Source organism: Chlorocebus sabaeus, chromosome X (assembly GCF_047675955.1).
Source record: "Chlorocebus sabaeus isolate Y175 chromosome X, mChlSab1.0.hap1, whole genome shotgun sequence".
NCBI lineage: Eukaryota > Metazoa > Chordata > Mammalia > Primates > Cercopithecidae > Chlorocebus > Chlorocebus sabaeus.
Genome location: NC_132933.1, coordinates 67,047,301 through 67,066,188, shown reverse-complemented (window position 1 = coordinate 67,066,188; position 18,888 = coordinate 67,047,301). Strand labels below are relative to the sequence as shown.

General features: G+C 37.2%; 1 protein-coding gene across 3 annotated transcripts in view; it reads right to left on the bottom strand.

Annotated features, from left to right (window-relative positions):
• CHM (CHM Rab escort protein) overlaps positions 1–18,888 on the bottom strand; it is a 184,269-nt gene that overhangs the window by 37,100 nt on the left and 128,281 nt on the right. For all 3 annotated transcript variants that reach the window (XM_007992195.3, XM_037989467.2, XM_037989466.2), the window contains exons 9-11: positions 12,319–12,396; positions 2,242–2,346; positions 1,804–1,867 (exon numbers count right to left, since the gene is read on the bottom strand). In XM_007992195.3, coding sequence (XP_007990386.3) covers positions 1,804–1,867; positions 2,242–2,346; positions 12,319–12,396 — 247 coding nt within the window. The remainder of the gene's footprint in view (positions 1–1,803; positions 1,868–2,241; positions 2,347–12,318; positions 12,397–18,888) is intronic.

The window sequence follows — 18,888 nt, the reverse complement described above, 5'->3', positions numbered from 1 at the left end:
TGGCTGGAAGGTAAAAGGCACTCATTGTTTGCTGAATGGCTTAATGAAAATATTTATACTTACACATATAACAAGTATATTTGGGGGACTTTTTTGTATATAATGTTCATTTATTACCAATAAAAATCGGGACAAATGAATTGACTTTATCCACTCACACACTTCTTTCATATAAGAAGAAGCTTTCAACTTAAGGAACTATAGGAGCCTACTTTTAGCAGTGGCACATAGAACCAACAATCACACCTACTGAGTAAGGTGATTTTATCAGTAACTATAAAATATGGTCAGAAGGAGAACTGGGTACCCTGGAATTTAAGAGGTCTGACTGAGGAAAAATCAGAGGCATAATGTCATTCCTCTATGGAACTGGGGGTAAGGAGAAAGAAGAGAGTACCGAAATGAACAATGGTAGTAAGGAAATACCATAACTGGGGATATGTGTGGAAATTCATTCACACCAGGCCTAACAGTGGACTTACAATCATTGCCATAGGGTTGGCTACTGTCTTTTCCTCCCAGATTTTTAAATGTATTATATGGGGATTCTCTTTTTCTTCCCATAACAATGTATTTTCAACTTCACAGAAATAATTGTCAAAATCTAGTATTTAGTCTGATTTTCCTAAAGTAAATCTATTATATAAGAGGCAACTATTTGTTTCACTGGATGGAAATCCTTAAGAAACCAATGCCATTACATTATTGCCATCATGTATTTTTTAAAAACACATTTAAAAAGTACTACAAGTTGAGTGTCCCTAATCCAAAAATCCGAAATCCAAAATGTTCTAAAACCCCCCAAAAAAACCCTAAAATCCAAGCACTTCTGATCCCAAGCATTTCGGAGAAGGGATATTCAAACTTTAGTACATATAGCTTAATACGCTGTATTTTGCCAATATTGATTTATACATATTACTATGTAGATTAAATTAGTAACAATGTTATTAGAAAGCACAGGACTCAATGAGGTATCATCTCACACCTTTCAGGATGGCTATTATCAACAAGACAAGAGACAGTAAGTGCTGACGAGGATGTAGAAAAAAGCAGATCCTTGTATGCTGCTGGTTGGAATGCAAATCTATACAAACATTATGGAAAACAGTATGGAGGTTCCACAAAAAAATTAAAAATAGAATTGTCCTATGATCCACCAATCCAGCTTCTGGGTATACATCCATCAGTATCTCAAAGAAATGTCTGCACTCCCATGGTCAATGCAGCAGCACTCGTTACAGCCAAGATTTGGAAACAACTTAAGTGTCCATCAATGGAAGAATGGGTTTTTTAAAAATGGGGTGTGTGTATGTGTAAACAATGGAATATTATTCAATCTTTAAAGAAGAAAGCCCTACTATTTGCAAGAACATAGATGAACCTGGAGGATATTAAATGCTAAGTGAAATGAGCCAGACACAACAAGGAAAATACTGCATTATTGCATTTATATGTGAAATACAAAAAACTTCAAAGCCATAGAAGCAGAGAATAAAACGGTGCTTGCCAGGAGTTAGACAAAATGGGGAGTCGTTGGTCAAAGGGTACAAACTTTCAGTTACACAAAAAGAATAACTTTTAGAGATCTAATGTACAGCACAAGACTACAGTTAATAATATGGTATTGTATATTTAAAATTTGCTGAAAGTAGATCTTAAGTGTTCTCACCACAAGAAAGGTAATTATGTAAAGAGATATGTTAATTAGCTTGACTGCAGTGATTAGTTCACCATGTATATATATACTGAAACATCTTCATATATACAACTTTTATTAAAAATATATAGGACTGAATTTACCTGTTGATCTGAATCTGTTTTTAGGACAGATCTATCTGTAATCAGCACTGCCCTGGAGATCTGCCTGTAATGCATAAAACAGTGAAGCAGTAATTCTGATTCCATGAGTAAGTTTCGTTTATAGTTATATAAAGACCAGAAGGCACGTTTCAAAGATTTAAGTCAGGATAAAAGTGTCACCTCCCCAAACCAAGTCAAGTTCGGCTTTAATCTTTTCTTGGCTCATGAAAGAAGAATGCCTGACCTACAGACAAACCCCAGCTGAAGTAAAGGAGTTGAAATTATGCGAGGCTCCCCTAATACCAGACCCTGTAAGTCAAGTAAGATATTGAATATATCTTTGGTTTGGCATTTATTTGCATGTTACCTGAAGAACAGAATTATACAGAAATGTCAGTAAAATTACCTTCACTTGCTAATGGGTGGAGGGGGCCTTACCTGTACTGCACACGTGAGCACATGTTCTCAGAAAAGTAACTGTCCTCCACGAGGAAATGCTCAGAGATAATTCTCTGACCAAACTGATCTATAATTGCTTTACATCTATAAAGAAGATAAGCATACCATAAAAGTTCATATTAATAATTAAATAATTGAGAAAAACAACATAATCAGCTACCAATTTTGAATCTAAAATGAATTTCTTGTGAAGACAAGATTTACAACTTGCCTACAATTCCACGTTTTCTGACACAAAACTGACACTAAATGACAGAATATATATTCTTGTTGCTGTTTTGAGGGCTTCTGAAGTACAAAATGAACATGGAATACAACTTAAACATGTATTTTGAATGCCATTAATAAGAATAAAGTCAGGATAAGAATTATAGTAAACCATTAGTTTCCTAATATTTAGGAACATAGAAACATTTCCTTTGTTTAGAAAACAGGCTTTCTCCCTGCCCCCCTTCACAGTTCTAAGAAAAGAAAGAGAGAAAAATTGATTAAATACCTTGTTATACCATTCACAGCCTGTGAAGGCCTTTTACAGGGTTTTTATTTTTCTGTTAAACGTTGTTTTCTCTTTTGTCCAAGAATAGCTATATAATCACGTGTTGGATAATGTTTGAAACAGAAAAATGTGATAGAGCTTCTTTTAATATCTGTTTCCACTTTACTTCAAAGGATGATCATAGAAAGATTTCTTTGAAGTGCTGTTTCCAAATAAGGAAAACACTTATGCATGGACATTATCAGGTCTCTGTCATCTGATATGTGTTGGGACAATGAATCATATAGAACCCTCCATTGACCTTCTTTCAATGTGTCTAGATAAAAGGATGAAAATTAGAATCCATCTCCTTGCAGTGCCACAAGTTATAAATGTACTTTATAGGGCTCATTATCCAAACTAATGGACTAAGGGCAACATCCTTGAAATGGACTTACCAGCACTGACAAAGCCAGCATGCAATATTTCAGGAACTATATGCAAATGACTGTGTGTTTGCTATATCTTTTCATTACGGAAATATCAATTTATTTGTGTCACAGCTTCTCCTTTGGGGAATAGAATTATTTTATTAGAAATGAACTTATGTGTTGTCCCTCATAAAATGTAAGCAAATTAATTCCAAAAGCATACTGTGAAATATACTGGTATAAGTTAAAATCTGTTCAATGACTCTAAAAATAAGCCATATAAGTGATATTTTCCAGGAATAAAGGCATTAAAAATAAAATGACCAACACTCAAGACCAGTAGTGAGAGGAATTTAATTTGCATTTCCTAAAGGCAGATTATGATATGCTGGTATTTTTGAATAAATGGCATCCCACTGCTGTAAGGATAGACTATGATGTCTAATGATGTCACATGTACATAATAGATATTTTAACCAATTAACCACCTTTAAATATAACGTTTGTTATATTACATTAATATTTACACGATTTTTTCCATCTCATCTCTACCTTCTTTCTCTTCTACACTTCTGTTTCTATACATACCTCCTCCTATTTCATTGAACTACAGCTCTTGCCTTATAAAATACTTAACAAAATACATCTGAAGTATTTACATCTGATATGTTCCAAAATAATGTTTTAAAAACTGAAAATATAAGTAATTCACTCAGTCTTCTATTTTAAAACACTCATATAACATTTGAAACACAAAGTACTTCAGGCAATTGAGAAGAGAAATCTGCTGTCATTAAACATCAATCTCTATTTGTCCTGTAAGCACTGACAAGCCTTTTTCTTACCTTTAATTCAGACTATGTAAAGTCAAGAGGAAATAACTGGGCAGAAAAAAGGGGGTGTTAAATTTCTGTATCTTGATAGGGGCTTACGTTATACAGATTTATCATTTGTTAAAACTCAGTTAAGAGCACTGAAGATTTGGACACTTCACTGTATGTAAATTTACATCAAAAGAAAAACACTAAACAAATATTGAGCTCCAGTTAATAAAATGTAAGCGGAAGTATTTAGGGGAAATTTAACTGACATCTGCAATTTACAGTAAAATGCATTAAAAAGATGAATCGATACAAGGATAGAGGGGTTAATATTTGGGTAGATATGTGACTAAACAAGTTTATTAAAATGTTAATTATAGAATCCAGGAGGTGGATATACAGGTGTTCTCTCGAAATTCCTTCCATGTCAGTATAAGTTTGAAAATGCTCATCATAAAATGTTAAAATAAAACTGGGGGAGGGGGTCAGTGTTAATATAAATCTCAGACCTGAGTGTAAGTCTTTACAAAGGGTTCCCATTTAAACTGCATTATTAAACCTGGCCCTCAAGCTTTGTAGGCTTCTAAACATGAACAAGGTTGTTTTGGTGGTAGCCATACCTTTGTTGACAGACATTTGTTTCAAAAGTTATATTAGAAAGAACTAATGGAGATCACTCAAAAGGCAAGTATGGCGGTGTGGGAGTTAGGGAGCTCAACCATACCAGGAGAAGATACTAACACATGTGCCTATTTATTCTGAGGTTTCTAATGAAACGGTGATTCTCAGAGGAAAAGGAGGAGAAGGAAGCAAATCAGAATCACACCTGGGGGACTTTTTGAAATTATAAAGTACCCCTGGAGATTCTGATAAGCTCCCAAATCCCAGGAAAGAATCACTGTCAAGCATGCCACTGTTACTGTTGTATCTTTTATGTTGTGCTAGGTGGAGAAAAGTCAAGGGCTATTGGTACAGATAAAATACTTGTTTCTGCAAAAATTGAGGTGATGGTCATATATGCCCAAGTCTCAGTCTGGTAGATGATAATCACATGACTCACCTGATAATAGCACGCTGAAGTACTAAGGCTCTAGGCTTAAGCAAAGCTGCTCAAATCAAGACATGTTTAAGCAAGTAATAAGATTTGTTTTCCTCTCAGACATTTAACTTACTGTCATATATTTGGCCTAATTGAGAAAACAATGAATAAAAAAACATTGATTTTGATCTAAATTTAGTCTTTGTATTATAAAGATTCATTTTAAAAAATCAGATGACATTTAATTAACAGAAAGCAGCAAAATTAAACAGTGCTGCCAGAGTCATGAAAATACCTTTCCCACGTAAACCTGAGGAAGCCAGGAAAGATTAAATCATGTAAGATTTAGTTGAGGGCCTTGCTGAGCCTCATAAATAGTAATTTGAGGAGGAACATAATAGGTGTCCCCAGTTACAGGGACACAATGACCAAGCTGATCATACAAAACACTGAAGCCAGAGAGAACATTTCTAGAGCTAAGCTTTCTAAATCAACAAATCACAAGTTATTCAGTTCTTGGTTCAATGATATAAGTGTGTAAATAGCAAAATGATGATGAGGAAGAAAACAGTAAGATGAAAACTCAATATCTGGAATTTGGCCCAGAAGAGAAAAATAACACTGAAATGAGTATTCAATCTCTGTGATCTTCAGAATGAATATACCAAATAATTTTATGATAAAGAAAGCAGAAATCACATATGGAATAATTTAAAGGAAAATGTACTAAGGAAATTAGAAGATTCTCAATCACTAAAGAAAACAAAATAATTTTCCCTAGTCACTACGGCCTTCTGAGCTTTCTCAAACACACTAGTTCAAATGCCACTTCATCCATAAAACCATTTCAAATGCTTCCCACTCATTTTTTTTTTTTTTTTGGGTGAAACACACTCTAATAGTTTTAAACACCATTAACAGGCAAATAACTTCAAATCTATAGTTTTAGGCTCTCACCTCTGCTAAGTTCTGTATCCATATTTGTAACTGTCTATTATCTATTACTTTCTGGATAGACTCCAAGCTCCCTTTTAATAAATAATTGAAAAACAAAAATTGCATATATTCAAGGTGCATAATGTAATGACTTGATATTCACTGTGTAGTGATGACCGCAAATTAACACATCTATCACCACCCATCATTACCATCTGTGGGTGTCATGAGGAACTTAAAACCTGCTCTTACCAAACCTCAAGGAAAAATACAGTATTATTAGCCAAGCGTTTTTTCAAAACTAGCATGCTGCAAACTGAGTTTATCATGGCTCCTCACCTGCTCCCACTCCCATGGAATCCCTGTCAGCTAATGGCATAACCAGCAGTTCTCCTACCTCAAATCTCTTCTTATATCTAGTCTGCTATAACATTTTGATTCCACCTTATAAATACTTCCTGAAAACTAGCCTCTTCTCTCCATCTCCACTGATACTGCCTTAGACTCTTATAATGTCTAATAAGATGACCTGCTAGCAAATTGGTAGTTCATTTGTTTAACATAAATGTATAGCATAACAACCATGTGTGCTGTTCTAAGGGGTAAGAATAAAAATGTTTTGCCCTAAAAGACAAGATTCAGACAGAGACAAGTTTTGAAGATTCAGGCAGAGACAATTTTAAGACAATAGCAAAGTCCGGTGATAAAAGGTAAGGATAGGGAATTGCACAGTACTAGAAGAGATACCTAACTCACCTTATGGTGGAGGGGTGGAGTATCAGGGAATGCTCTTTGGAGGAAGTGACACATTTGTTGCTTTTAGAGGATAACATACAGTTAAGCAAGCAAAGAAGGATACAGATATCTCAGGTAGAAGGGCAGCATTTGCAGGGTTACAAAGGCAAGTAAGAAAAGAGCACGTACAGAGACCCATGAACAGTTCAGTATTATGTGACAATAAAATGAAAGGCAAGTAGGGAAGGGAGATGAGCCTAGACAAGGAGACAGACGCCAGATTACAGAGTCTCACTCATCATGTGTCATATAAAAAGGTCTTACACTTTATTCTGAGATTATATAAAGGCACTCAAGTTTTTTAAATAAGTTGGGGGCCAGATGTGCATACTGAACAGATCTCAATGTGCAATTATCTTATAAATTTAGTTGTTCTGTAATGTCCCCCAGTAGACTCTAAGTTCCATGAGAACAAAGACCCTGATTGTCTTATTCTCTGCTGTATCTCCAGTGCCTGGCACAAAGAAAACAAATAATACTTGTTGCATGGATGGGTGAATGGATGGATGGTTAATGAAGTATTCTGTACTTGTGAATAGTGTAGAGACAGGAAAAAACATGATACAGAATCTCTGATTTAGGAGGTGAAGAATCACTTTCCATCACAGTGCTTCTTCCAAATCATTGCCAGAATTACCAACTTAAAAGTAGCAAATCTAATCTTGTTTAAAACTATCTCTGATTATAGTCCAAATTCCTTACTAGCATAGCACAGAAGAATCTTCACAATAGGTATCCCCCACCACTGGATTCCAAGGTCTCCAACTGTATTAACAGTTACTGTTAGCTAACATAGCTAGCACTTAAAATGTGTAACAAATGGTTCTACAACCTTTATCTATTTAGTTAATACTTATAATAACCCTACGAGGTAGGTGTAGTCAATTGTCCAAGTTTCTAGATAAAGAAACTGGGTCATAGAGAGTTAAACAATTGCTCAAGTACACACAGCTAGTGACAAAGTCAGGATCCAAATCCAATCTATCTAACTTTAGAGCTGTACTCTTTACTGAAGTCTCCTTGTATACAAGGGCAGGTTCCATGTTTTATTCACTTCTTTATGCCCATAACAACTAGCATGGGGGTTGGCAGATGTTAAGTATCCAGAATATGACCACTACCATTTTGCAAGCAGGCCATTCTAAAATCAGTGCTTCAGCAATGACAAATGGTGTTAAGAATCAGTCACCTCAAACTTGGTCTAACATTCTACTCATTACTAACTTCCAAGTATCTAGAAAAGGCACAGACAGCTGGACATGGTGGCTCATGCTTGTAATTCCAGCACTTTGGGAGGCCGAGGCCAGTGGATCACCTGAGGTCAGGAGTCTGACACTAGCCTGGAAACATGGCGAAACCCTGTCTCTACTAAAAATACAAAAATTAGCCAAGCTTGGTCATATGCCTGTAATCCCAGCTACTAGGGGGGCTGAGGCAGGAGAATCACTTGAATCTGGGAGGGGGAGGTTGCAGTGAGCCGAGACTGCACCACTGCACTCCAGCCTGGGCGACAGAGTGAGACTCTGTCTCAAAAATAGAAAAAAAAAAAAAAAAAAAAAGGCATAGACATCAGAAAAATATATCTGACATCAGAAAATATATATTCCTGACATCAGAAAAATATATTCCTGACATCAAGAGAGAGTCATAGTAGGAAAGCAGGTAAGTGAGACAGCTGAAGTACACAGGAACAGTAGCTGAAGTAATTAATTACAACTATTGGTTATAGATGTATCTGGTCCTGGCCCAAGGTCTTTTCTACCCTACCAAAATATCAAATACTATACTACTAAATGGCCAGATCTAATTTACAGGAGTTTTACCTGGTCAGCACAGCTGCAAAGGAAAACAAAACTATTCAACTAGAACATTCAGTGTTTCCAAAAACAGTCAACGGAAGCATGCAGTATTAGAATTTAGTGAAAAGGTTTAGAAAAGAACCACTGATACGTACCTACGTCCTCTCAAATAAGAAAGCAGAATCAATCAAACAAAAATGAAAAATAAAATCTGGCTGAAAATACGTATGCATTTGGTTACATATTCCATACACCATGATTTAATGTGCCTCCTCAATGCCCTATTTCTTCTCTCAAAGTTGGTACAGTATTTTGATGTATAATCACCACATAAAACTCAATGCTGTGATCACTTATGCCTCTCTCAGTTTTCCTAAATGGACAGTGCAAAGAAAAGCACAAAAAGGGTTATAGTCAGCCTTTAATCTTTATTCATTTATTTAAGTCAAAGTTATTGAGTATAATGGCTACTAGGAACCTGCCGGGGGGTTCTGGAGATACAACAGTGAGATCCTGCTTTTTCTTAAAGAGAACTTATGAAATGATCATACGAGGGGACATGACAGTGGGGAGTGGAGACTGACAGAGGGTTCTGATGTAGTCTGTGGGATCACAGAATAAACTCAGAATTTTGACTCAAAGTATACGTAGTTCTTAACTGTCCTAAACAGGAGAGAGGATGTCAAGTGTTACATATAGAAAACTAAGAAAAGAAAGGCAAACTAAAATCATAAGGAGACAAACGCAAATCTTTGCAGATTCCTTAGTTGGTACCCTAATTATACCTAGAATATAACAACTGTCTAAGCCAGCCTTGAATCCTTAAAAAGAAATGTATGTTGCATTTGCCCAATACAAGGTCAAGGTTTTTCCCCCAAAAAACTATCCCTCACTTTATTTTCAAGTCCTAACAAAATATCTCCTATTACTGGTTATCTCTCTTGTATATTTGATTTTGAATGGCAAAGCTGTGTTTGGTAAAGATATACTGACTTGAGCCAACTTCAGCCAATGCTAGCTTTAGGTATTTATAAAGATTATTTGACTTGCTAGATTTGTTTAAAGAGGAAAATTTTAATATAAATATGGTAATTATTACTGAAGGTATAAATATGAACTTATACTATTCAAGTATTGCTTGACTCTTAAAACTTTTACAGATCACTTAAGCAATTTAGTATAGTGAGAATATTGTAGATAACAGTAGTATTATGATTACAGGTCAAGTTTTTTAAACTGTCAAGTTACAGAAATAGTTATAGCTTAGAATAAATTTTCCAGGATGAGATTCATATACAGAATTCAACATCATTGCATTCTAAAAAAACAAGGACATGAAGATGATGCTCACTGGAAAACTGGGGTTCTAGTAATATAACAATATAATTAATAGCACAAGAAGACTGTGTGCTATTTAATTTACATTCATAAAAGCAGGCACATCCAAGTTGTTCAACTTTTTTAAATTTCTCACTGGGACTGAAGATTATGCATTATGAGAGAATGGCTTACATTTGAGCATATAAAATATTTTAAGATAATTTATTTCTAAATATTAAGGAAAAGCCAAGTACTTTCTAAGAGCATTAAATAACTCAACCAAAGCATGTCAAATCTAGAAGGAGATCCAGAGATTACTGCAGAGTCCATGTCATTCATCTTACAGATAAAGGATCTGGTCTAGAGGAAAGGATTTGCCCACTGCCATTCATGGCACTAATGGAAATCCAAGTCTACTCTCATTCAAGGGCTACCCAACCTTTACTCATGCCTTAGAAGTTACAAAACAAGACATGTCTTTCTATGAAGATATTCTTAGAAGCAGTCTGCCTGCTATTTAGAATTCACATTTGATTGTCGGTATATCTGGCAGTTTCAAATTGATAAGGATTAGACTGAATTAAGACCTAGAGATCCCAGTTTGCCATGGAACACAGTACCCTTAATTAAACTCTCAATTTTACCTTATAGATCAGTGTTTCTCAGTGTCATCTAAGGACTTCCTATACTAGATTCACTTGGGGTTTTCTTTAAAACTGCAAATTACTGCATTCCCCCTAAGCATATTAACCAATTTCACTTTCTGAGGGTGAAGAACAGAAATCTGCATTTTTGCCAAGATTACCTGGTAATTTTTAGGCACACTAAAGTTTGAAAACCACCAATCTAGAGATTCATTTGGTCTCTAGACCATTAGCTTTCAGCTATCCGTTGCAACTGGAATCTGTACCGGATCATAAAAAAGAGCTCCTCTGTTCAGAGCATGTCATAAAAACTAAGACAAAGGTAAGGAAAAGGTAGCCTTTAGTTCAACAAATGCAATTACTATACTAGCATAACTTAAAAAAAAAAAAAAAAAAAAAGAGCTATGCAAATTATTCAAGTCACATGGGACTGAAATGGGACCCCAAGGATAAAAGAATATAAGCAAATAAACACCAAATAAGCAATTCATTATCTGGCTTTCTGTCATGGGAACATACTCTTGTAGCAAAATGAATGCACAAAGAAAAATGATTCTAGAAGTCTAAAGACAACTATCCCTTAACTTCCATAGAGTTCTTCAGGAATCAAGATGTTAACATCCTGGGTCTTTAGGGATTAATTTTTCTCTGCAAATTATCACATTTCATTTTATACTATCCTTCTATAAAAGTGCTAAAGGTACTTTACAAGCCTTTTAAAATATGTATCAGTGTTATCTTATACTACAGAATTACTCTTCCAAAGCAAATTTACTATCTAAGCATTACATATTTCTAGAGTTGAGGATTTTCTTCACCATACCTCCAAATACTAGTTTTTTCACTACAACTAGTCTATAAGAAGTTAAGAGACATTGTCTGCCATTTAGACGATACAAAACTTTTGTAAAATGAAAGAAACGGCTTAAAATTTATATTATTTAAGCTTCCAGTTCAAATATTAAAATGTTTTATAATCTCAAAAATACTATTTAACTATATACTCCTAAAAACATTCATCCAAGAAATACAGGTCAGTAGATTGTTGAGAACGTGTAACAAAAAAGAAAAACACATAGCAATTTAGATAGTCTCTAAAACTGGATCTAAAATATTTAAGTTTCAGTGTAGAAGGCAGAAATCAGAGAATATTCTATCCAGTGTAATTCAGACCAGTGATTATAACTGAAATATAAAATATACAGTAAACAAACGGTGTTCAGCTCTTTTAAAGAACAGGTAAATTCTTATTTCAATCCTAAAGCAGCCTATAGGCCTGATACTATTGTAAAAAAATTTATCCTCAGATACGAGGGCAGCATAGTTTATGACAACAACCTACCTAAAAAACTCATTAAAGTCTTTTCTCTTGGAGTGACATGCATTATCAGCAGAGATTAATCTGATGAGTCTTTAGGTGAATTCCATTTTTAAAAATGCAATAACAGAGGGCTTTGTTGTCATCTGATCAAAATCAATTAGAGGAGGTAAGGCCACAAGGAAAACTAACATCACTCATCACCCACCCCCTGGCAGCTCAAATGATTTGTCTTCCAAGCTTGGATGACCAGGAGCTATAGGCATATTGCAGGGAAATTAATTTAGTTTCTATATTCTGAACTCACTATTCTTGTTCTGGAGGACCTAAACACAAATTACTTTTAATCAAGGTTGATATGTTATTAATACCAAGGAGGATCTTTGAAGAATCTTTTTTTTTTTAAATTGACTTCAGCATTTTTCACCTGTGTTTGGGATATATACATATATATGAAGGTTACTTATATCTTCCTTACTTTCTGGATTCTTTGTCCACTACAAGGCACTGTACTGAATGGCGAAGACAATAAATTCCACCAAACACTGCACACATCCTAGGAAGAGAACAGGAAAATAAGAATTAGGGTAATTGGGTTGAAAATTAAGGTAAAAGTATCTTCTTTTAAGTATTTTACACTTCATAATTGGTATTACAGAAAAAACATTTTGATAATGTATTATTTTCTCTATCACAGTACTAAAAGTCTCTCAGAGGCAAGATCAGTAATATCTAGACACAGTAGAAGTGCTACTGATAATAATATAATGCTGACACTTAGAACTGTGACCAAACCAAAAGTGTCCCTAAGCAAGAGCCAATTATCCCCCGAAAATCAGCTCCTGCCTACCTAAGGTACAAAGAACACAAACAGTCTCAAGAAGTAATGTATGTATGACACACCCAAGATAAATCACCATTGAGAAGTGTTAAAGAGGAATTAAACAGGGAAGACTCTGGAAAACTCCTAGATATTTTACTTACAATAAATGTAAGCAAAATCTCCCGTAGCCAAAACTAAACTGCGAACTGAAAGCTAGAGCACTAAGCATGACTTAATGCAGCAGAAGCCCTAGGGAGTGTGCCTATCTCAGTAGTAATCTAAGTGTGTAAGTTTTAATGCACACATAAGGAGAGGAGAGGCCTTAAGATCCAAACAAGGTAGTAAGTAGAAAAGGAGTTATTTTCTTATAATGTCTGGATTATTAAAGAGCTATGCCTCAGTTAAAGGGTAACCAAGAAAAGAAATACATGAACTAAAAGAGGGAGAAAACAAGCACACACACACACACAAAAACAAAACTTTTTGTTTGGGTGGATCCCTGAATGGAGGAAGACTACACTGTGTATTTATTATCAGTAGTCTTCCCTAATACATGTTAGGGGTTTGAAATTATACCACTATATGATACAAGAAGCTCTTAGCCAGTAAAATATAAAATATCATGAGAAGTGGCTCTGGGTCAGTGAGTAGACTCCTGGACACTTAGGGGAAGCAATGGCTAAAGCTTTGTGGTGAAATAAGACTAACCAAGGCCACAAGAGATTGCCACAGATACCTAGATAATGAGTTTATAATCTAAAATTACACAACACATGAGGAAACACATCTTACTGTGAGTGAGCAGACAAAAGAAATAGCAGGATTAAACTCCCCAAAATATTATTGGGCTAGTATAACTATCTGATTGAGATATGGGTATGCTTAGGGTGAATGAATCAAAAACACAAGAAAATAATAATGGAATGTCCAGAAAGATGACTATGGTAGGCTGAAAAATGCACTCTCCCATTAAGATGTTCACATTTTAATCTCTGGTTCCTGTGAATATATTACCATGCCTGGCAAGAAGGACTTTACAGTGGTGATTAATGTATTGATCTTGAGATTGGGAGATTATTCTGGTGGGTGCAACATAACCACAAGTGTCTTTAAAAGAAAGAGGTGGCCGGGAGCAGAGGCTCACACCTGTAATCCCAGCACTTTGGGAGGCCGAGGCAGGTGGATCACCTGTAGTCAGGAGTTTGAGACCAGCCTAGCTAAAAATCCCATCTCTACTAAAAATGCAAAATTAGCCGGGTATGGTGGTGCATGCCTGTCATCCCAGCTACACGGGAGGCTGAGGCAGGAGAATTGCTTGAATCTGGGAAGCAGAGATTGCAGTGAGCCAAGATCCTGCCACTGCACTCCAACCTAGGTGACAGAGTGAGACTCCGTCTCAAAAAAAAAAAAAAGAAAAGAAAGAAAAAAACGAGGCAGGGACGGGAGCGGTGGCTCACGCCTGTAATCCCAGCACTTTGGGAGGCCAAGGCAGCCAGACCACCGGAGGTCAGGAGTTCAAGACCAGCCTAGCCAACATGGTGAAACCTTGTCTCTACTAAAAATACAAAAATTAGCTGGGTGTGGTAGCGGACATCTGTAATCCCAGCTATTCGGGAGGCCAAGGCAGGAGAATCACTTGAATCTGGAAGGCAGAGGTTGCAGTGAGCTGAGACTGTGCCACTGCACTCCAGCCTGGGCGACAGAGCAAGACTCTGTGGAAAAAAAAAAAAAAAGAAAAAGGAAAGGAAAGGGGAAAGGAGACGGGGGGGGGGGGGAGGGGGGGAGGGGAATAGAGGGGAGGGGAGGAGGCAGGAAGGCCAAAGTCAAAAAAGATGATGTGAAGACAGGAGTGGCCATCAGAGTGATCCCACTGTTGGAAGTGGGGCACATGCCAAGGAATGCAGGCAACTTCTATATGCTAGATAAGACAAGGAACAGATTCTCTCCTAGACGCCCGAAAAGAAATGAAGTTCTGCCAACCAGTTTTAAATGTCTGGCCTCCAGGATGGTAAGATAATAAATTTGTGTTGTTATAAGCTACTAGGTTTGTTATGGTACCAATAAGAAAGTAACAGAAAGATCCATGAATGTATGGAAATGATGACAGAAGTGGCATTACAAAGCAGTGGGGAAAGAATGGAACATTGAAAAAATGATTTGGAAGGAGAAGATCCAAGATGGCACACTAGACACAGCCAGTAAAAGCTTCTCCCACCAAGAGAGACCAGACAATCAAGTAGACAAGCACAATGCGAACAGATCTTCAGGAAGAAGGCACTGAGAGTAGATATAGGGAGAAAGAATGCAGGCTCTAGGGCTGAAAAGGGAGGAGGCCGAGAATACTCTGTGGGGTTCCCAAATACCAGAACTTGTCACTAGCAGCTCCTAAAGAAGGGGTGAGTGACACAGGCATAGAATGGTTCACCTTTGTCACAGACCTCTGGAATGTTAGCTGCAGGAGCCTCTATGAGCCCCATGGACATTTGAGATGGCAAGGAGAATTGCCCAGAGAGTTGGTAGAGACAGAAATCCAGTCTACGTGGAGTCCAGAAGGTTTGGCATGGGAAGAGCTGCAGTGGAGCACAGCGGAGGGAGCCCATCCCCTAAGGCTCGCCATGCTCCTCTAGGTGGTTTTACCCTCTTGTGAACAGCTGGACCTGGAGAGTGCAAGGCTATCTTACCTGCAGGATTGGGTTGGTGTGATCTAAACAACCCCCCCATCTGCTGGTATCTGCTCTGGCCACACCTGCTTGCAGCGCAGCCTCAGTTGCCCTGACAAAATCCTTGCCAGAGTTCACTGTCATAGATCATTGACTGGCAGTCTCCACCTTCCCATCAGAGTATTTTTGAAGACAAACCTCCACCAGTGAGCATCCACTTGCAGCCTCCCCTCAACGGTGTGCACTCAGCCACAGCCTCCCCAAGCCACGCTGCCAGGGCCCACATGTATAAGAATCTACCACCACCATATCAGTGCCCATGCACACACAAACCAACCGTAGTCCCACTGACACACTGGGAGCCCCTCCCTCAGCGATATCATTGCTGCAGTCACTCATGGAGCCCAACACCACCCTGCTGGTGTACATTTGCCTGTGCCCCAGCTGCCACAGCACCCACTCTGTGCCTCCCACGCTCAATTGCAGCACTTTTGCCAGCAGCCCCTGTTGAAGAATTGTTGCCATTGGAATAGGAACACCTCATCTTCTCCAGCACAGCAGGTGCTTGACCTCAATAAACCAGAACAAAGCAGCAGGCCTGGTCCCAGCCACCTAGGGTTACAGCATGCAGCCCAGGACAGGTGAGCTGAGCCTTGGCCACCTGAAAGTACCCAGAAAGGAAACCAATGAAATAAACCCAACTTATATCACAAATAAACCTTCAAGGAAATCAAAAAATATAAAACCCAGCAACTTCAGAGATTAAACACCAGCTCACACAGATGAGAAACAACCACCGTAAGAATTCTGGAAACCCTGGCATCATCCAGACCCCAAAACCTGGCAGAGATATAACAGAAGAAGAAAACCTCGGGCCAATATCCTTGATTATTTCAATAGATGTAGAAAAAACTTTCAATAAAATTCAAAATCCATTCATGTTTAAAATGCTCAATAAATTAGGTATTGAAGGAACATACCTCAAAATAATAAGAGCCATCTATGACACACCCACAGTCAATATCATACTAAACGGGCAAAAGCTGGAAGCATTCCCCTTGAATACTGGCACAAGACAAGGATGCCCTGTCTCATCACTCCTATTCAACACAATATTGGAAATTCTGGTCAGGGCAATCAGGCAAGAGAAAGAAAGAAAGGGCATCAAAATAGAAACAGAGGAAGTCAAACTATCTTGTCTATAGATGACATGATCCTATATCTAGAAACCCCATAGTCTCAGCCAAAAGTTTCTTAAGCTAATAAACAACTTGAGCAGTCTCAGAATACAAAATCAATGTGCAAAAATTACTAGCATTCCTATACACCAACAACCGTCAAGCAGAGAGGCAAATCAGGAAAGATCACCCATTCACAATTGCTACAAAAGGAATAAACTACCTAAGAATACAGCTAACTAAGGAGGTAAAAGATCTCTCCAAGGAGAACTACAAACTACTGCTGAAAGAAATCAAAGATGACACAAACAAATGGAAAAACATCCAGGCTCATGCATATGAAAAATCAATATTGTTAAAATGGCCATACTGCTCAAAGCAATTTATAGATTCAATGCTATGTCCATTAAACCATTGACATTCTTCAAAGAACTAGAAAAAAAAAACTATTTAAAAATTTATATGGAATCATAAAAGAGCCTGAATAGGCAAGGCAATCCTATGCAAAAAGAACTAGGCCGGAGGCATCAGGCTACCTGACTTCAAACTATACTACAGGGTTACAGTAACCAAAACAGTATGGTACTGGTACAAAAACAGACACACAGACCAATGGAACAGAATACAGAACCCAGAAAAGGACCACATATCTACAACTATCTGACCTTTGACAAAACTGACAAAAACAAGCAATGGGGAAAGGATTCCCTATTCAATAAACAGTGCTGGGATAACTGGCTTAGCCACATGCAGAAGATCAAAACCAGACCCCTTCCTTATACCATATATAAAAATTAACTCAAGATAGATTAACGACTTAAATGTAAAACCCCAAACTATAAAAACCCTGGAAGACAATCTAGTAAATACCATTCTGGACATAGGCATGGACAAAGATTTCATGACGAAGATGCCAAAAGCAACCGCAACAAAAGCAAACATTGAAAAATGGGATCTGATTAAACTAAAGAGCTTCTGCACAGCAAAAGAAACTATCAACAGAGTAGCCAACCTACAGAATGGCAAAACATTTTTGCAACCTATCTATCTGACAAAGGTCTAATATCCAGCATCTATAAGGAACTTAAAAGTAATTTAAAAGAAAAAAAAACACCCCATAAAAAAGTGGGCAAAGAACATGAACACACACTTTTGAAAAGAAGACATACATGCAGCCAAGAAGCATATGGAAAAAAGTTCAACATCAGTGATCATTAAAGAAATGCAAATCAAAACCACAATGAGACACCTTCTAGCACCAGTCAGAATGGCTATTATTAAAACATCAAAAAATAACAAATGCTGGCAAGGTTGTGGTAAAAAAGGAATGCTTATACACTGTTGATGGGAGTGTAAATTAGTTCAACCATTATGGATGACTGTGGAGATTCCTCAAGGACCTAAAGACAGACATACCATTCAACTCAGCAATCCCATTACTGGGTGTATACCCAAAAGCATATAAATCATTCTATTGTAAAGACAACATACACATGTATGTTTATTGCAGCACTCTTCACAATAGTAAAGACATAGAATCAACCTAAATGTCCATCAATGACAGAATGGATGAAGAAAATGTGGTTCATACACACTGTGGAATACTATGCAACCATAAAGAAAGTTGAGTTCATGCCCTTCACAGGGACATGGATGGAGCTGGGGGCCATTATCGTTAGCAAACTAACACAGGAACAGAAAACCAAATACCACTTGTTCTCACTTACAAGTGGGAGCTAAATAATGAGAACACATGGTCATATAGAGGGGAACAAGATACACTGGGGCCTATGGGTCAGGGAGGCTGGGAGGAGGGAGAGGATCAGGAAAAATAACTATTGGGTACTAGGCTTAATATCTGGGTGATGAAATAATCTATACAACAAACCACCACGACACAAGTTTAGCTACATAACAAACCTACAAATGTAGCCCTGAATTTAAAATCAAAGTTTTTAAAAAAAGAAAAAACAAACAAAATACAGTTCTGGCGACCCTAAAAGGCAGAGTGTCTTCTTACCTCCACACAACCACACTAGCTCTATAGCAGTGGTTCTTAACCAGATTGAAATGGCTGAAATGACAGACATACATTTCAGAACCTGGATGGGAAGAAAATTCAATGAGATACAGGAGAAGCAATCTGCGTTTCAACAACGCATCCCAGTAAAGCAGTAAAATGATCCAAGAGTTGAAAGATGACTTAGTCATTTTAAGAAGGAACCGAACAGAACTTGTGGAAATAAAAAAAATTCACTACAGGAATTTAATAATGCAACTGGAAGCATAAATAACAAAATAAACTAACCTGAGGGGGAAAACCTCAGAATTTGAGGGCTGATGCTTCGAATCAACACAGACAAAAATTTTTAAAAGAACTGAAAAAC